This window comes from Euleptes europaea, chromosome 13, assembly GCF_029931775.1.
Source record: "Euleptes europaea isolate rEulEur1 chromosome 13, rEulEur1.hap1, whole genome shotgun sequence".
In the NCBI taxonomy this organism is placed as follows: domain Eukaryota; kingdom Metazoa; phylum Chordata; class Lepidosauria; order Squamata; family Sphaerodactylidae; genus Euleptes; species Euleptes europaea.
The window spans coordinates 36424544-36443825 of record NC_079324.1 but is presented as its reverse complement, the minus strand read 5'-3'; the positions used below and the strand labels follow the sequence as shown (position 1 = coordinate 36443825).

At 44.3% G+C, this 19282-nt stretch overlaps 1 protein-coding gene across 1 annotated transcript in view; it reads right to left on the bottom strand.

Annotated features, from left to right (window-relative positions):
• The window catches only part of GPC4 (glypican 4), a 74385-nt gene that overhangs the window by 5914 nt on the left and 49189 nt on the right, over positions 1 to 19282 (bottom strand). The window contains exons 3-6 of the mRNA XM_056859529.1: positions 15308 to 15699; positions 7439 to 7604; positions 2687 to 2817; positions 2079 to 2225 (exon numbers count right to left, since the gene is read on the bottom strand). Of these exons, the coding sequence (XP_056715507.1) occupies positions 2079 to 2225; positions 2687 to 2817; positions 7439 to 7604; positions 15308 to 15699 (836 nt within the window). The remainder of the gene's footprint in view (positions 1 to 2078; positions 2226 to 2686; positions 2818 to 7438; positions 7605 to 15307; positions 15700 to 19282) is intronic.

The following is a 19282-nucleotide window of genomic DNA, read 5'->3' as shown; positions in this document are numbered from 1 at the left end:
ACAGACCTGTTTAAAGCCCCCCCCCCGCGCCTTCATGGAAGCCCCATGAAGGTGCGGGGGGCCCCTGAATCTTTAGGGGTCTTTAAACCCTTTTGCGCTCCCCGCCGGGAGGCGCAGACCTGTTTAAAGCCCCCCCCCCCGCGACTTCATGGAAGCCCCGTGAAGGTGCGGGGGGGCTCTGAATCTGCCGAATTTATTCGCCGAACCCCCCAAAGTCAGCAAATTAGGCTCCCCTGTTTCCCGCCTTTTTTTAGTTTGGTTGTCCCGAACCAAAAAACAGCCAAATCGGGAGAAATTTGGCTGTTTTTCGGTTCAGGACAAACCGAATCAACAGCCCACTAGAAACTCACTGACCAGAATCTCTGCAGGACAATTTTTCCATTCTTAAACACACACTGGACCCAGAATACATTTTATAATACATATGTATTAGAGTTCAAGTAAGTTAGCGCACTGGCTCATTTTGTAGCAAAACTATCATGCTGGTGGCATCATTAAAAGCACAAGCTGTGAGCAGTTCAAACACGAATTCACTGGAGAGGTAAACCTCAACCTCCTAGGTGTAATGAGGGGATAATAATACAGGCCTATTTGACAGAGAAGTTATAAAAATTATGGAGAATTTATGCAAAATGCTTTGAACACTGAAAGTGCTATATTGAAATGTGCTGTTATTTTGCATAATGGATGAAGGTTTAGTTGGGTTTCTTTTGTCTGATGTAACTAAAAGAGGAGATGCTGTGACAGAGGGAGCCTGGGTGAGAGAGCCGTTCATACATACAGAACTTTCCCATTATTGAGACTACACTCAATTTTCGAAGCAAACAAAAGGCTGTTCCGCACTTGGTTTTTGCTCCAGCTTGTCTTCTTAATTGCATCGTCCCCCCCTTACACACAATATCATTTGCTGCTCTCCCAACCCCCCAAGTTTTTTTACATCACTGCAAAAATGGTTTAAAAAAACAGAAAAAGCTTGAAGAAAAACCAGGCAAATGGCACTGCATATAAAGGGGGTGAGGGGAAGAAGCCAAGCTGGAGCAAAAACCCAGTGTGGAAACACTCAAAGCAAAAAGTGGCACCCTTTGCAAAGTTCTTTAACGAAACAATGGGAATATATATTATACCGAATGAGACCACTGGTCTGTCTAGCTCTGCCTAGCTCGCTTTCAGTGCAATCCTAAGGAGAGTTACTCCAGTCAAAACCCATTCATTTCAATGGGCTTAGACTAGAGTAACTCTGCATAGGAGTGCGCTGTTTGGCAGGCAATGGGTCTCTTTATGCAATGCATCTTTTTATGCAATGCATGTGGCTCTACCACTGAGCCAGGAAGAAGAAGAGTTGGTTTTTATATGCTGACTTTCTCTACCACTTAAAGGATACTCAAACCAGCTTACAATCACCTTCCCTTCCCCTCCCCACAACAGGCACCCTGTGAGGTAGGTGGGGCTGAGAGAGCTGTGACTAGCCCAAGGTCACCTAGCTGGCTTCATGTGTAGGAGTGGGAAAACAAATCCAGTTCACCAGATTAGCTTTCACCGCTCATGTGGAGGAGTGGGGAATCAAACCTGGTTCTCCAGATCAGAGTCGGCCGCTCCAAACCACCGCTCTTAACCACTACACCAGACACCCTGTAACATAGGTCTGAGAGAGCTCTTACTAGAACTGCGACTGGCCCAAGGTCACCCAGCTGGCTTCATGTGTAGGAGTGGGGAAACCAACCCAGTTCACCAGATTAGCATCCACCGCTCATGTGTAGGAGTGGGGAATCAAACCCACTCCAAACTACTGCTCTTAAACACTACACCAAGCAGAACAAATGCTTTTAATAGCAGAAGCTTACATTTTCTCTTTAATACCTATTGGAGGCTTGCTGTTGATAATTCTAAGGCAAAACAATCAATGAAGTATATTTAAAATGTATTTAATTCCCTCCCCCTAACTGTAACTGTCAATAAATAAGACACCTGTGAACTACCAAGGATGGACATTACTTGTGTAAACTTAGATCAGTCAGTGCATCAAAGTGGATTCTCAGATTTTTAAGTTTCTAGGCCTCATGATATCTTTACACACTCACCAGCCGATCTAAGCTCGTGCCAGCTGCTGTTGTTGGTCGCTCCTCTGGGTTATAGGGCCTGAAGCGAGCACTGAAGCTACTTTCTGAGATAGAGCGAGATGCCCGACCTTGCACAAGCATTTTGGGCTGCCCACATCCTTGGAAAACCTGTGTTGATGGGATGCAGCAGTTTTAGAAAAGATATTCTGGACCACACAATTTATATTAATCTCACAGACCTTTCTCACACACTGAAGAGGAGTTATGTTCTCAGAACCATCCAATATCAGCAGCTCCTAACTCTGTTTTTGGGGCCCTGTCAAGAGGGTGTGATGGCCACCAGATCCCCCCAAAGACCAAATAAAATACGACAATGGGGTCATAACCTGCCAGTTCTCTTTTCCTCTTACTCACAAGTGGTCAGTTCCCGCACTGGGCCCACAGAAAGCAGAACTTATTCCCAGAATTCCTAGAGTATTCAAAGGTGCTGGCATCAAATGGTTTGGTGACCTGGCAACCAAGTGCCGGGGATATATTTTCTAGCTCTGCATAGTCAAGCAGAGGAGCTGAACATCCTCTGGACAACCTGCTTTGCCTTCAATTCATTGTGCAACACTCCCTCGCCGTACCTTCTGAGACACCTGCATGCTGTTCTCTTGCATGTTCATAATGGCATCGGAGATCTTCACATCAATCGGGTCCATGACTGACTCTATGTTGAAGGGACCCTCCAGCCTCTCAGCCACCATCAGCATGGAGTCTACATAGAAAACAAGAAGGGAAGATGGTTTAGTGCTCAAACTCAATGGCGGTAAACAGCACATGCTCAATATCTGAAGAGGTGAGCTGTAACTCACGAAAGCTCATACCCTGCCAGAAATTTTGTTAAGTCTTTAAGATGCTGCTGGACTCTTGCTCTTTTCTACAGCACATACTCAAATGAGCATTAACAATTCTGTCTCCACTTTTTCTTTTTAAATTAAGTCTGCTCCCTCGCACCTCTATTCAAGCCATCCCCAAACAGAATGAGTCCATCAGCACACCCTGCAATACCTGCCGAGCCAGAATGAATCTGCATTCCCTAAGAACATAAGAACATAAGAAAGGCCCTGCTGGATCAGACCAAGGCCCATCAAGTCCAGCAGTCTGTTCACACAGTGGCCAACCAGGTGCCTCTAGGAAGCCACTAACAAGACAAGTGCAGCAGCACCATCCTGCCTGTGTTCCACCGCACCCAAAATAATAGGCATGCTCCTCTGATACTAGAGAGAATAGGTATGCAGCATGACTAGTATCCATTCTAACTAACAGCCATGAATACCCCTCTCCTCCATGAATATGTCCACTCCCCTCTTAAAGCCCTCCAAGCTGGCAGCCATCACCACATCCTGGGGCAGCGAGTTCCACAATTTATGCGTTGTGTGAAAAAATACTTCCTTTTATCTGTTTTGAATCTCTCACCCTCCAGCTTTAGCAGATGACCCCGTGTTCTAGTATTATGGGAGAGGGAGAAAAACGTCTCCCTGTCCACTCTCTCCAAACCATGCATAATTTTATAGACCTCTATCATGTCTCCCCTCAGCCGCCTTCTTTCCAAGCTAAACAGCCCTGAGCATCTTAACCGCTCCCCATAGGACAGTTGCTCCAGTCCCCTAATCATTTTGGTTGCTCTTTTCTGCACCTTCTCAAGCTCTGTAACATCCTTTTTTAGGTGTGGTGACCAGAACTATTGCAAGTGTGGTCTCACCATAGATTTGTACAAGGGCAGTATGATAACAGCAGTTTTATTCTCTATTCCTCGTCTAATTATGGCCAGCATGGAATTTGCCTTTTTTACAGCAGCCGCACACTGGGTTGACATCTTCATTGAGCTATCCACTACCACCCCAAGATCCCTTTCTTGGTCTGTCGCTGCCAGCACAGATCCCATCAGTGTATATGTGAAGTCACTTCCTTTCCCAACCACAGGTATATGTTTTCCAAAGAGCTTTTGGGGAAGAAAAGGCAGGTGTGACCTTCCTCCACCCTATTTTTTCCATCCTCCTACCCAACACCTGTGCTATCTGGAGGGGAGGGGTGTCAAAAGGTCTACATAATTCAATAGGTCATCCACTTTCCTGGCTCCATTTTCTACGAAAAGGAGCTAGGCCCACTATATTATACTTAGCTCATACTGCAATAAACATAACTGAATTATCAAACAATGGTGTTTTTTTCTCCAGCGCAACATTCCGTGTGAGCTGGGCCTGCTGCCCACCCTCTCCAACCCAATAAAGAAAAATCTATCTCAATGAGCATGGAGAAGTCTCCATATCTCCTCGCTCCTGTCATTTCCAGTCTCTGTCTCCCATTCGCTACAGTGCTAACAAATGTTATTGCAAATGTGCACCGTGCCAATCTGAAATCCATGGCTCGAGCAGGCCAAGAACGGCTGCAAAGAGACCTCTGTTCGACGCACAGAGCGCCAAGGCACAAGCCCACCATGATGCAGTCTGAGACGGTGCTGTGGCCAGCTCCATAAAGCTCAGCTTTCAGTCTTTTGAGTAATGATTGTGCCTGTGAATATCCCTCATTGAACTGGGGAAGGGGGAGGGAATGCTTTTGATGTGCCAGCAAAATGGAAGCATTCGCAAAGAAGCGGAGCGTGACTTAGATGGACATTCAGAAGTGCTCAAGGGAGGATGTTCGCCATCTCCACTGCAGTCAAGAAGAAACAACGTATGTTTTTTTTAAAAAAAACTCCTGTTTGTCATACACACTTACTTAACAAGGAAATGTTTATTGTACTTTGTTTTTAAAAAGAAGGAATATTGTCGTTGTTCCCGGGGAACAGGAAAAGCTTCCTAACGATAATATGTTTCACAAAACACTGGAACCAGACATACTTCATCTGGCATCTTCCTGAAGCCTCCAAGCTGGGCAAGCCATTCACAAGCTCATGGGAATGCTGTGTGAATTGGGACTTTTGTTGCTTGCAACGCCATGGCATCGCACCAATGGCCGCTAAGGAATGCAAGCCTCACTCTGACTGGCAAGAGAGAGAGAGACAGAAGCACAGGCTGCCAGAGTGGGAAATTAAAGATAAGACAATCCACTGTTCGCTTCAGAGAATATATTTAGCTGGAAACTCTTCGGTGGTGGCAGGCGCCAGCACAGGAGGACAGAGGAGAAATCAAACTCGATTGCCCAAATAACAAACCCCAAAATGCAATTCATTCAATCAGGATTTTTGCTTATCGAAAATGAAGACTGAAGAGGAGGGACAGGAAAGAATTTGAGAGCGCAGAGCAGCAAGAGCTGACCGACTTCTACCTCCTGGTTGGTGCTTATGCCAGCAAATCATGAGAAACCATCAATCCCCCTTGGTGGCAGCGTTTGACATTTAATAGGCTGATCCAAGTTCAAGCCAATCATGCTTTCTGGAGGGGCTACTAAACTGAGGAGGTGGGTGGGTGAGGGAAGTCAATATGCCCCAGGCCTCAGCCTACAACTACTTGGAACAGTGATGCTACTACATGTGTATTTACCCAAGGGAATTGTACATTCCCTCCCTTCCCCACTCGATCATCAAGATTTGACAACTTCCAAGCAAGAGTTAATGCTGGGGATCTTGCCTCTTTTAGGAACAAATCACTAATGGGGCAAGGGCAGTTCCACAGCTGTGTGTGCAGAGACCACCGCTCCGCTGAAGAGTTACACTTCCCTTGCTTCATTTCCCCCTGTGTGAATGCTCCTGGCTACTCTTCTCATTTTTCCTCTTGTGCCATTGTGAGGGCTTGCACAGCCTCCTACAATTAGCAGATTGTCCTGTTTGATCTGATCCCCTGGCATCGTGCCTTCGCCAAGACGCTCTCTCCCCCCTTCTCTGCTACAACTCTTTCTGTTCCCAGCTATTTTGATTTCAATACTGGATGAATTAGCCAGTGTGCTCACATCCTTTTTTTTTTATTGTTGTTGTTGCAAAAATGTGTTTCTAAGAGTCTCTGCAAGCACCAGTACTGGCACCAGGGAACACATTATAAATGCTCTGAAAAGTCCTATGGAGTCATAGCTAGAGTGGCTTTTTAAAAAACAACAAGTGGACAAAAGTTGGTAGCCAGACAAAAAGAGGGTCACAGACTTGCCCATTCATGCATAAAATGTCAGTAACTTGTGTCACGTTGAGGCCCTGAGATAAAAGAGAGTGCACCAGCTCTTAACAAAAACACCATCATCTGTTCATCTAGATGTGAATCCTACTCGCCAGAGGTGACCAGTTGAGTGCCTAGTTAAAACCCTGTTCAGAGATTTCCCCCCCCCCAAAAAAAAAACCTGGGAATGGTCATTCTGTGAAGGAAATAAAGTGGAAGTACAATACATACACAGACATTTTCAAAGCTCTTTAGAACAAATTTCCCTGAGGGGGCTACATGAGCTCTCTTGGTTTCTTCCCCAAGGAGAGTTCAGCCATTTGATTCCTGACACAGAAATTCTTATTCACCCGCCCCCACAGTAGTAGAAAGATTCGAGTAACCTCCGCAAGTAACAATATAAAGTGCTTTAATTAGGACTCCTGAATCTGTTGCCTGAAATGGGCTGCTTTTTCCTGACTAATGACAGGGTTGGCTCTTTGTCTAGGCAAGAAAACAAGAACTCCAAAAGGACAGGTTTAACTGTCACTATTCCCCTCAGGAAAGATGGGTTATGTTGTTTGGCAAACATGCCAAGGAAGTATATCAGAGGCCTTTAGTCCCCTCAAATATACAATATAGGCATTCGGTCACCTCACAGAATTATAATTCCCAGCATTCTTTGCAGGAAAAGCCAAGATGGTTGCACTCTACAAATGTGCATTACAAATGAACGTGCAAGAGGGAAAGGCCATTGTTTGGTGGTACAGCACCTGCTTTGCACCCTGAAGGACCCCAATTCAATCCCAGCTTTGGATGCAGAAGGTCTCTGGTTCAATCCCCAGCATCCCCTGTAGATCTCAGGTAACAGGTGGCTGTAGCAATGCTGGCATTTGCCCTGGTTATATTCCCAACACACTCACCTAGCTTTACAAACGCCTTTTAGATATAATGACAATCAGCACAGAAAATAGGTGGACAAACAGTCTGACTTGGTTTATGAGACAGCTTTATATGTTCAATCCTTTATTAAAGAGAGATGCAACCCAAAATCCTAGGTTTGCAACCATTTTTCCTTTTGGAAATCTTAATTCTTTCAGCTTTTCCTCCAGCAATTACACTTGTCCCTGCATGATAAAATTGTTTTTATTGCAACAGGCAGAACAAGTCCATACAGAAATCTTGGTGTTGTCCATCTTCCTGTTCTCTCTTAGCCACACTCAAGAATGGAATATTTAGACAAGACAAACAGGGTCCTGCCCACTCACTCACCTATGAAATTGTTCCACTCTGTGTCCAGTTCTCCTTGGTTGGCTAGACAGCCCCTCATGACATTGAAGCAGTAGTTATAGCACGGCTTCAAGGCAACTAAGCCGCGGCAGTAGGGACAGTACATCATCTTCAGCAATGCTCGTACCCCCTGCGGTGTTGGGTTAACCTTTGAGAAGAACAAAACAAAGAAGGGTGAGAACAGGATCGTACACATCCTGGGTTAGTCCCGAAATACATAAGGATCTCTATGTATATAGTCAGAGTTTCTAGTCAGAGTCCTTCAGTGTTACTCCTCTGAAGATGCCTGCCACAGCTGCTGGCGAAACGTCAGGAAAGAAAATACCAAGATCACGGTTACACAACCCGGATAACCTACAAGAACCAAAGAGTTTCTATGTATTTCATGTAGAGATGCACAAACCTCAGTATACTTAGCAAACAATTATTGATTTGTATAACTGTAGTGCAGAATCCAGCTCTGCATGGTGAAAAATTGTACTTAGGAGTGGAGCCGCAAGAGCTGCACACTCCCAAATCTGACAGACCAAGGCAAAAGGGAGATGGAGACGGTGCTTCTTTGACAGCCAATATGCATTACTCGGGCTAGTTTCACTGATGGTATTCTGGGATAACAGGTAGCCCAGTCAAGTGGGCAGCAGAGGGTTGCACTATGCCCCTCACCATCAGCAAACAGCAAGAGGCAAACTGCATGGGTGGCACAGCTGGGACCCTATGAAGTTGTCCGGTGAATTCCTGCCTATACAATTATGCCTGTTGTGGTCACCGAGTTGCACTGCACAACCAGCCTGGTGTCGTGTCAGACTAGGATCTGGGAGACCCGGGTTGGAACCCCCGCTCTGCCATGGAGGCTTGACTCTGGGCCAGTCACACTCTCTCAGCCCCCCCCCCATCTTACAGGGCTGCTGTGAGGATATAATGAAAGGGAGGAAAACGGCATAAGCTGCTTTAGGTCCCCAATGGGGAGAAAGGCAGGGTATAAATGAAATAAATATCCATCTAAGTTTTCAGATTGTTTCCACCAAACTGTGGACTGAGAGTCTTTCTAAGCCCACACCTCAAATTTCTCATCTTCAAGCGTTTGTCAGCAATCATGAGGACACACATTCAAAAACAACCCTTGAAAGCTACAAATCCCAGAAGGCTGATTTCCTCCATCATTAACAATCGATGAGCAAGTTAGAACATGATGAAATGCAAGGTACAGATCTTCCACGCAACCTCCATTGAAACCTGCCAAGGTACGAAACGAACAAGTACATTTTTATCCCATTCTTCCTCCAATGAACTCACAGCAGCACACATGCTTCTCCATTCCTCATTTTACCCTCACAACAATTCTGTGTGGTAGGTTAGGTTAAGAGAGTGATTCGCACAAAGTCATCCAGTGATCTTCATGGCAGAGTGGGGATTTGAATTCAGGTCTCCAAGAACTTAGTCTCACACTTAAACCACGACGTTATGCTGTATCTTTGGTACAAGTTGCTATGAGAGGTGTGTGATCCTAGGGGGGGTGGGGGAAAGCCACACGCTGAAACGTTGCAATACAACTTCTGCATCAAGACAAACTGAATCCTGCGACCTACAATGAGAAAATTCCCATTATTTCTATTATTTTGTAAAACTACTGTGTCGGATAAGGGGTTAATCTGCAGCAAGAGCTGACAGACCAAGAGTGGGCAGAACCAGAGAGCTGACACCCTGAGCTCTGAGAGACAGAAAGGCATTCAGAGCTGGGTGAAGGGAAGAAGAAGAAGCCAGACTGTACTCTGTGAACCTGAGGGGTTCTGTGAAAGCCGAAGCTATTGACACACACAACCTGTGGTGGTGACAGGAGTGAGAATTGGGTTAGAGAGGGCCCATTCTCAGGTCACAAGGGGAATTAGTCTCTGAGGTAGAGCTATTCCAGGAGCAGGGAGGTGTGGAGAATTACAGCCACTGAGGTGGGGTAGTCAGAGAGAGAGAGCTAGGCTGGGGACAGAGTCTGGGAGTCTGCGTCTGAAAGACAGAGACTGAGAGCCTGCGTCTGAATAATAGTTCTGAGGGACAGAACTAAGCTAAGCTTGAAACGGAATCCGAGTAAGCTTGAAACGAAGAACTGAAGGAACTTGAGTGAAGAAAACATCTAAGCTATCTCTGAAGTAACCTTGTGTATATAAACCTGACTTTGAGTTTTCCCTCCAAATTCTGCCTTTTTCTTGTAAACCAATCTCTGTGAGTTCTCTTCCATAAACTTCCCTGTTTTGTCTGTTCCAAGTTAAAAAGCCTCTTGTCTCCTATTTCTCACTGAGGTAAATACTGGTGTGGGACTGGAGGAGAAGGAAAATAATCTCCTCACAAATACACTCAGGCCAACGCTTTTCCCTCAGCATATGTGGCCGTGGCTTCCTTTGAGTCAATCCATCTCATGTCGGTTCTTCCTCTTTTCCTGCTGCCTTCAACTTTTCCTAGCATTATGGCAAGTTCTTCTTCAAAAAGATTCTTCTCTGAAGGAATCTGTCATCCTTTCATCTCTTCTGTATCGTTCTTCAGTGTGTTGTTCCCATCTTTTCTGCATTTTGTCCTGTTCAGTTAATGTATTTCCATGTTGATCTTCCAGCATGCCTAACCCATACGTTACATTTCACCTTGACTTCTTGAATCTTGTGGAACAAATCTCTTGTTCTTCCTTTTTTTGTTTTTCTCTTCTATTTCTTTGCACTGGTTACAATAGTTCTCTTTGAGGGCAATCCTGAAGGGGGGGTTAGATCTGCGGCTTCCCGGCTGCCATAGAGTCAAAAAAGAGAGGCTTAAAAAATAAAAATACTAAAAAGGGGGAAAATGCCGCATTGAACAAAGCAAGGCTGTGCCACCAAAAATGGTGGTGCAGCCCCACCGCGGCTCAAGGGGGCATTCCCAGGGTGAACGGGGTTAGGAAGCTGCCCAAAGGCAGCTCCACCACCAAGAATGCCCCCTTCTCACGTTGGCACAGACTTTCCCTTCTGGGAAAGCCCTGCCAGTGTGGCTGTGCTGGCGGCGGGGGCTGGGGGCTCCCGGATGCCGGTGTTTGCCCCCACGCCAGAGTAGATGCCAACTTATTCCATGATAAGGTGGCACCCATGCTAGCACTGGATCACGCCAGTTCCTAAGAAGCTCCCCCCCCTTCAGGAATGGGCTGTTTGACTTTACATGCCAATCGCTGGAATGCAGCATTTAGATGTCTGGTTCTATTTCATTCACCTTTTACGTTTGTTTCTCATCTATGTTTAGCATTTTGAAGAATTTCCTCAGTCATCCATCAAGGGTTTTCATTTCTTCTGGCTACAGGAACAGTCTTCTTGCATTCTTCCTTGACATATCTCTGGTTCCAACCCATAGTTCTTCCAGTTCACATTCACTTGAACAAACAGTACAATCCTAAGGAGAGTTACTCCAGTGTGAGCCCATTCGTTTCAATTGGCTTAGCCTGGAGTAATTCTGCATAGGATTGCACTGTTAGTAATGCAAATCTATTTTACATGATCTTTACACTCTTCAGGAAAGTTGTTTCGATTGTATTTTGGCACAATGAATGTTTTGGTGTTTTTCTTTAGCTTTATTCTCATTTTCGACATTAACAATTTATGGTCTGTCCAACAATCAGCTCCTGGTCTTGTTTTAGCAGAGAGAACACAGCTTCTCTATCTTCTGCTTCTGATTATGTAATCTATTTGATTTCTGTATTGGCCATCCAGTGATGTCCACATACACAATTATCTGTTCAGTTGCTGAAACGTGTGTTTGCAATGAACAAATTGTTGTCTTTGCAGAATTCTATGAGTTGCTCTCCTGCATCATTTTGAGCTCCTAGCTCGAATTTTCCAACAATGTTTGATTCTACATTCTTCTCTCTTTTGTGTTCCAGTCACCTATGATTATCAGCACATCTTGTTTAGGTGTGTGATCAATTTCTTCCTGGACCCTTGCATAAAAACTTTCAATTTCTTCCTCTTCACCATCTGTTGTTGGTGTGTAAACCTGAATGACTGTCATGTTGATAGGCTTTCCATGAAGTCTGATTGATATTACTCAATCAAACTTTGCATTATAGCCCCTGACTGCTTGTGCTACATCTTGCCTCACTATTAGACCAACTCAGTTTCTTGTTTGTCATTTAATAGTTAGTAATTTTCTCACTGAAAATATACTAATCTAGTCCACTTGATTTCACTCACTCCCAGGACTGCAATGTTTAAATGCTCCATTCTTGTTTTCCGATTTTGAGCTTACCTAGATTCTTACCTCTCATACTCCATGTTCCTATTATGTGTGTCAAACAGCTTTGGACTTTCCTTCTGCATCCATTCACATCAATAACTGAGCTTCCTTTCGGCTTTAATCCAGTTGCGTCATTAAAAATAACACTACTCATACTTGTCCTCCCGTCTTCCACAGTAGCTGATTGAGTACTATCTGACCTGGCGGGTTCTGTCTTCCAGCACTAGCTTTGTTTTGCCTTGTCTCATCATAGGGTTTTCACAGTACAAGATATCAGAAGTGGTTCACCATTGCCTTCTTCTATGCAGTACTAACCAGGGTTAGCTGCCTTTGTCTATGATAGAGTCCCTGCCAGTGTCATCTTCCACTATTGCAGCTTCCCAGTAGAGATCCTTCAAGGATTCCTCCACTCTAATCACAATTGTCAATTCTCATCTGCTGATGTGGCTGTTTATTTTTGAAGGCGGTGAGTGCATCTTAGTCTGGTGTCTCAGCTGTGACCATTCCATCTTGAGTGACTCTGCTAGTAGTTTAGCCTTTTGACAAACACAAACCCCTTCATCACATTAAGGTATGCGTCCAAGAGGGGGGCAGAAACATTGCCCATGCACATAGTATAATCTTGAAGGCTACAAACTTGCTTTCTTTTTAAAAAAAGAAAATGGAGAAAATGAAGACTCCATAAGACTTTTGAGAAGTATGGCACAGAGACAGTTCAGGTTCTTTTTTCTATGAGCAGGCACCTTCCCCCACCTTTCAGCACATCTCAATATCATTTATCCTTTGTGAGAGTATCTTGGCTTTTCAGAAGGAGTACATCAAATACAGGGAGGATGAGGAACAGCCCGAACAAGACAAAGTTATTTTGAACATGGCTGTGCTGAATATTCTCCCATTTTGATTTTTAGATAGGAAGCTGTGCTGGTGAATATTTTTCAAACCCCACCCCAAAACTGTGACAAGTTCGCCTTTTTACAATCCAGTGCCAATACTTTCTTAACTGCTGCTGCTGCTTTGGCACCACTTTTCTCACTACTTCCTCCATCAGTTATTTAATGAACAAGATGATGTCACAACTTTGTATAGCCAATCAAGCTTGGCAATGTGATGACATCACTGTGTTAGGAGAATGCTTCTTGGGTAAGCCAACACTTTTGACCCCTTTCAAAGCAATCACCAAAAAATCGATGAAAGGTGGAGGAGGAACATGTTTCAATACTGCCAGAAATGGACATGGAACGTGGAACAAAACCTTTTCGGCTCAGGCCTAAGTTTGAACGACACATCTTTTGTGCCATATGTTCTTCATTAAACAGAAATTTCTGAATTGCAAAGTATCAAGTTGCAGTCCTCCTAGAGTCACTCTGGGATCTGGCTTACATATCCCCCCCCCCAAACTTCTTCTTCTTTTTAATAAAATGCCCTCGAGGTTCAGGCAGGAAATGTTCACGTTTGGCAGCAATTTAAACCCGTTGATTTTAATGTCTGTCAAGAGTTCAATAATAGCCCGAATCCCCACCCCACCTTGTGCAATTTTCTAAGAGGAAATAAGGGAGGGGGACAGAATATATAGGAAATAGTTCCCATAATCAATAAATTATAAAGAAGTAAGGAAGACTGCTAAAAAAAAAAGTCACACTAATTGAAAAAGGGGGAGGGGAAGAAGTGATAAACTGCAGGTTAAATAAATTTCACCTATGTTTGCAGATTACCTAGGATTCACTAAGATTTAATTCACTTGGCACATATTGGCCTGTGATTTTTAATTAATCTAACTAGATGTATAGCTCAGCTATCTCAAGGGCCTAAGAATGCATTCCAGGCACTTCTCTCAAACCAATCCTCGAGCTACAACTCTGCTACATCAAAAACCATAGTAAAGATGTTTAACTCTACTCAACATTATAAAGTAGGGAGTTTCTTTGTGCTCTCCACCTGTGCCTTCAACAGCTGGGTGGCCTAGCACCAGCTAAGAAACTGACATGTAATCTAGGAAGTCCTGCCGGCAATTACAATCTTGCCTCTTCCACTGGCCTTAAACAAACTAGTGAGGCGTTAGAAATATGCATGCTGGGATTGGAGCATGGACATCTGGGTTCCCTCCCTTTTTCAATCATCAGTCTCACTGACTATTCATGGCCTCGTCCATCAACTCTCAGTTTAACCATACAAGCTCATCCATGATCTAAGACTAGGCACTGGTACCCTTCCCTGAGATGAGATTGGCAGGTATGCTGAGCAGGGCCTTTTGAGTTGTAGCTCCCCAGACAGTGGAATTCCATGCCCCAGGAAGTACATCAGAATCCCTTCATCTTGAGAGTCCAGAAATCTGCAAAAACTACTTTATTCCAGAAAGAATTAGGTGTTTCCATTACCCTAATGCTGTATTAATCTGTATATTTTTCTAGACCCTATGACTTCAAAGATATGTTTGGAAGGATACAGGCACACCAGCCAGAAGATTTTCAGAAGAACCCAGAACAAATTCATTTGGTACATGCTAGGCAATGTGGGCCAAACTGGACATGATGACATGAGATTCCTGAATGAAATTCCAGATTCAACCCAACACAGCATCATGGGGAAGGGTTAAATCTTTCTCCAAGCTCTTTTTTTGTGATGCTAAACACCCTCCTTGGGGTGTTTGCCCATAAGAAAAAAAATACATGCACCATATGAGCATTTCTTCTCTGACATGGGACTAATAACAGCTGGAAGGGAGGGGGAACTATAAAGACTGTGAAGCAGGCCAAATGAAGGGTTAAACCCCCTTTTCCTCATCCCTGATTTGGGGTCCTCTTTGGCTATTTAGATTTTAAAAACCAGCAAGACCCCTAGCTCACAGATCTCTAGCGGTGACGTATAGGCTGGCCCTGAGCCAGGCCTGTGGTAAACAAATCTTCCCCCACTGCCCTTAATAGTCGCTGAATTCTTCAGTCTACAAAGTCAGCTGAATTTGTTTATACCAGCCTGCTCCCCACCAAGGTATTTTTTAAAAATATGCAATCATCTTAAGAGGATCATCCAAACAGTCACTTCCTACATTACACAATTTGAGTTCAATTACAGCCCAATCTTGCCTGCAAGAACAAGGGCCTTTAATCCCCTCCACACATCATGCTGCAAATCATTCCCAAGTGTTCCAAGCAAGACAATGGAAATAGGAATTCAAAACGGACTCATGAAATCAAGGTATGGAAAACAGACCACGGCCAGCATGTAAACATGCTTAGGAAAGGAACCAAATAACCTAATCAAGAGAGATGCTTTCTGCCCCAAAGGCGGGAAAATGCTGGATCAGGAGTGTTGCATTCACAGAACAATTTCATAGAGATCTGGATCTACAGCAAATACACCCAGGATTTGCCAGAGGATAAAGCAGTTTTGTTCAGTCCTTCCAAAGAGGGAAGGAAGTAAACAACTGAGTCGCCTTTCTCCTATACAGGAGGCTAGCTGAAGATTTTTTCACAAGGTATTTTATCACTGATCCAAGGGCCTGCCTCAAACTAGACATACAAAATACATGGTTTTACTAATGGACCCTATGGACCTACCACCCCAAGCCATTTGAGAGAGGCTCTTGAGAGGAGCTAAAACAATGACATTTGAACTCACCGCTGATACTTTGGCAATGACATCTCTCGCTGCTGCCAGGCCTTGTGCAAAGGTGCGAGCTGCCACAAATGCTCGTGTCACCTGCAGTTTCAGCTTCCGTGGAACGTCCCCAAATGGCTTCAGCTGCTCCGTGTACTTGCTGACGCATTCCAGGTACTCATCAGAGAAATGGTACTGGGGGTTGACTAGGCGGAACATGCGCTCCAGGAGACGTGCCCAGAAGTCATTGAGCATCTCCTCCAAGTTGACATTCCCGTCTGTGTAGTACTTCTTCAGCTCCACAAAGAGGTCCTTAAACACTTCTGAGTTCTGCATGTACAGGAGGCCATAAGTCCTTACAAACATATCATTCAAGGATTTCTCTGCATTTTCAAGAAGTTCTCTGAAGAATTCTGGGGAGGAAGAAGAGGGATGAAAGATTTTTTTACAAAAATTGGCAGGCCACCTAAAGCTTTAGATCTGTGAAGACCAGTTTCAAAGGACGCTGTCCAATTTGAAGGGACAGGGCTGCAAGTAAAGAGCACAGGCACAGTGTTTTAAATTTCTTTTTAAACGTTTTCTAACAAAAGCAACCTTTTTTTCTAACAACTGCCCAATGCATAAGTAAAGGTAAAGGTACCCTGTGCAAGCACCGGGTCATTCCTGACCCATGGGGTGACGTCACATCCCGACATTTCCTAGGCAGGTAGTTTGCCAGTGCCTTCCCCAGTCATCTCCCCTTTACCCCCAGAAAGCTGGGTCCTCATTTTACCGACCTCGGAAGGATGGAAGGCTGAGTCAACCTTGAGCCAGCTACCTGAAACCCACTTCCGTCGGGATCGAACTCAGGTCATGAGCAGAACTTGGACTGCAGTACTGCAACTTACCACTCTGCGCCACGGGGCTCTTACCAATGCATACATAACACTTAATTTTGGGTGAGTGTTACATCTGAATGTGTCAGTCATGCCTGAAAACCAGGGATTGCTACCAACATTTGCAAATCATTATTTCCATTAATACAAGGTTAATAGTTTATGAACAGATGACATGGCCTAATGCTGAGTCAGAGTACTGGTCGTTCTACCTAATTATTATGACTTGTAGCAGCTCTCCAGGGTCTCAGGGAGAGAAAGGTCTTTCCCAACACCTGCTCGCTGAGATCCTTGACCTGGAGATGCCAGGGACTGAATTGGGGACTTTCTGCATACATCTACACTGAGCAAACATGCCATGGCTTTTGCTTATTATAAGAATCCCTCCCCTCAAAAAAAAAAAACAGAGCTCACATTTCTAACAAGACAGTATCCCTTTGAAGAACATTAGTTTGTTTTCAGGTAAATTTTTTATTAAAAAAAAAAACTCCCTCAGTGCTATGATTGTGAAGATGATGAAGTTGTTTAAAGGAAAGCTAAGGAAAATTTAGGAGCCCCGTGGCGCAGAGTGGTAAGCTGCAGTACTGCAGTCCAAGCTCTGCTCACGACCTGAGTTCGATCCCGACGGAAGTTGGTTTCAGGTCGCCGGCTCAAGGTTGACTCAGCCTCCCATCCTTAGGAGGTCGGTGAAATGAGTACCCAGCTTGCTGGGGGTAAAGGGAAGATGACTGTGGAAGGCACTGGCAAACCACCCTGCAAACAAAGTCTGCCTAGGAAACGTCAGGATGTGACATCACCCCAGGGATCAGGAATGACCCGGTGCTTGCACAGGGGACCTTTATCTTTACAAGGAAAATTTAAAGCGGGGATAGCCAACTTCTTCAGGCGGATTCTTCCCTAGCTAATGTTTGGGAACTAAGCTCCCTCAGCTGTGGTGTCAGGCCCCCCACCCAACAAAAACTGACTAGGGACAGTTTGGCTCTACCTGAAAATGCTGAGGCTCACTTAAGAGGAAAACCAACTACAGCCCTGCATGGGAAGTTCTAACGCTCCGTTAAAGCAAAGGAGAACTCAGCTTGGCGACTCCCTGGAGAAGTGACTGCCTGGGGGGAAATCACACACGATGCTGCTCTGAGCGCTCTTCCAAAGCGAGATATAAATTTAACAAGTTTCACAGCTTGCTTTTTCCAGAGGCATTTCCTTTTTTAAAAAAACAACAACAACACTTGGAATCTTAATATGCAAGTGTTTTCTACGCTCAGTCTGTTCTTTTAAAAACAGGTCTTGCAATTCAAACATGTTCTCACACATGTCCAGATACAGGAGTAACTTGCAGCAGTACCCCATGCCTGGGAAAATGTAACATACAAACTAAAACCAAGGAGATGTAAAGGCACAGTGGCTCTGGCTATGTGGTCAGAAGGGACTGGGAGTGTTCTGCCTAAAAGACCTGAAGAAAACTTGACATGAAACATTAACACTGTAATAACCTAGAAAGTGCCTAACATGGGACATCTGTCTGTAAGCATTATGCTTTTACCCCAGAGGGTATTTGTAAAATTACCTACTCACATCCATCCTGCAAGTAATTATTTTATGATTTAATATCACTCAAAATGGGAAAGGGTGGATGGGTTGGAGAAGGAAGGCTGATAACTTTGGAATGCTTGAACTTGTCAAATACAAGGTGTGGTTCTGCCAGTTCTCTACTGCATAGAATAAAAGGTGGAGGGGGGATCCTGGAGGAATAAAAGCCCAAAAAAACATTATTTCATGCTAGACATTGGATATCTGGGATTCAGCCCTGTGCCTTTTTTGTGACTCATGTTCAATAAATACATTTTTAATAAACCAAGCCTCTGTGCTGAAACCCTCAAAGGAGGCAGTGTTTAGACTCAAAGTTGTAAGAAGCCTTAGTGAAAAAAGTCCTTGGACCGGTTTGAATTTAAACCTTGTTAAAATGTATGAAGTATGTCGGAGTTCAAATTTTTTAAAGTCTTCAAAGTGGTCCAGTACAAACAAAGTCTAACTCAGAACATTTTCTGGGCAGAAAGAGAGGGGGGGAAGAGGGGGAAAATCTAAATACATTCTTAAAGTGTTCCTTATTAACACAGTCCTGGGCTTGGCAGTTGACACAGTCTCTTAGGGACCATGATCCCTCAAAAAGGCGTTTGATTTCAAACCCCCCTCCCCCAGGTCCAAGCCTCTGTCCAATATCAGCACTTACTTCTTCTTTCGTTCCCATGACTGGCATTTCCTGCTTGCAAAGAATTTTTCTTTTGGGTTCAGTATATACTATAGAGATTAGCTGGGTGGTATGGATTAATTTGTAATTCACTTAATCATTCTGAAAGCTCACTTCCTTTCCTTCTATGCTTTTTTTCCCCTAGACTCTTTAATAGGAAGGCCAAATAGGTTACGCCACTGAAAACATACCTTAAAAGACTGAATTGGTTTTGAAACGACATCGTTAAACACCACTGTCTGCAAACCTGAAGAGCATGCGCAGGGATTGTGTCGAGACCATGAATACCATCTTAACTCATGCACAGCATTCTATTACTTGCAGCTGTATTACCAAATATTTCAGGGGTGAAAAAGGTTGCCCAGTTGGACTGAATGCAACAACTTCCCACATCCCCTGAGGACAAAGCATATGGCTCATGCTGCAGGAACTTAAATTGAGGGTGTTTTTGCACATAGTATTACAAAAGCACTCTGCTCTTTTAGCATCTGTCACGGGGCTGGTCCAGTCGCAAATGCAACCCAAGCTATTGCCTGAGGGTGGCAATAATTGAAGAAGTGTTTGTTCCAAACGCTGTACCCCAGGATCCTCTGCAGCAATGTACAAGAACTGAGCATTGCTTCCCCATCCTTTGCAAATTTTTAAGAGCTTCTGAAAATTCACAAGTGGCCTTGTGTCATGTGTCTATGTAAAAGTAATGATCTTGATCGAATTCTGCACCAGCTACCATGCTTGTCTAACAAACCTTCTTTATTGGAGATGCGCCAAAGCTTGACTGTCTTAGGTCCACTTTGCATAATCCAGCAAAGGCTGTTCAGAACTTCATCCACATGACGATGGCTCTCCATGAACATCTACTGCGGTCATACGGTTTTG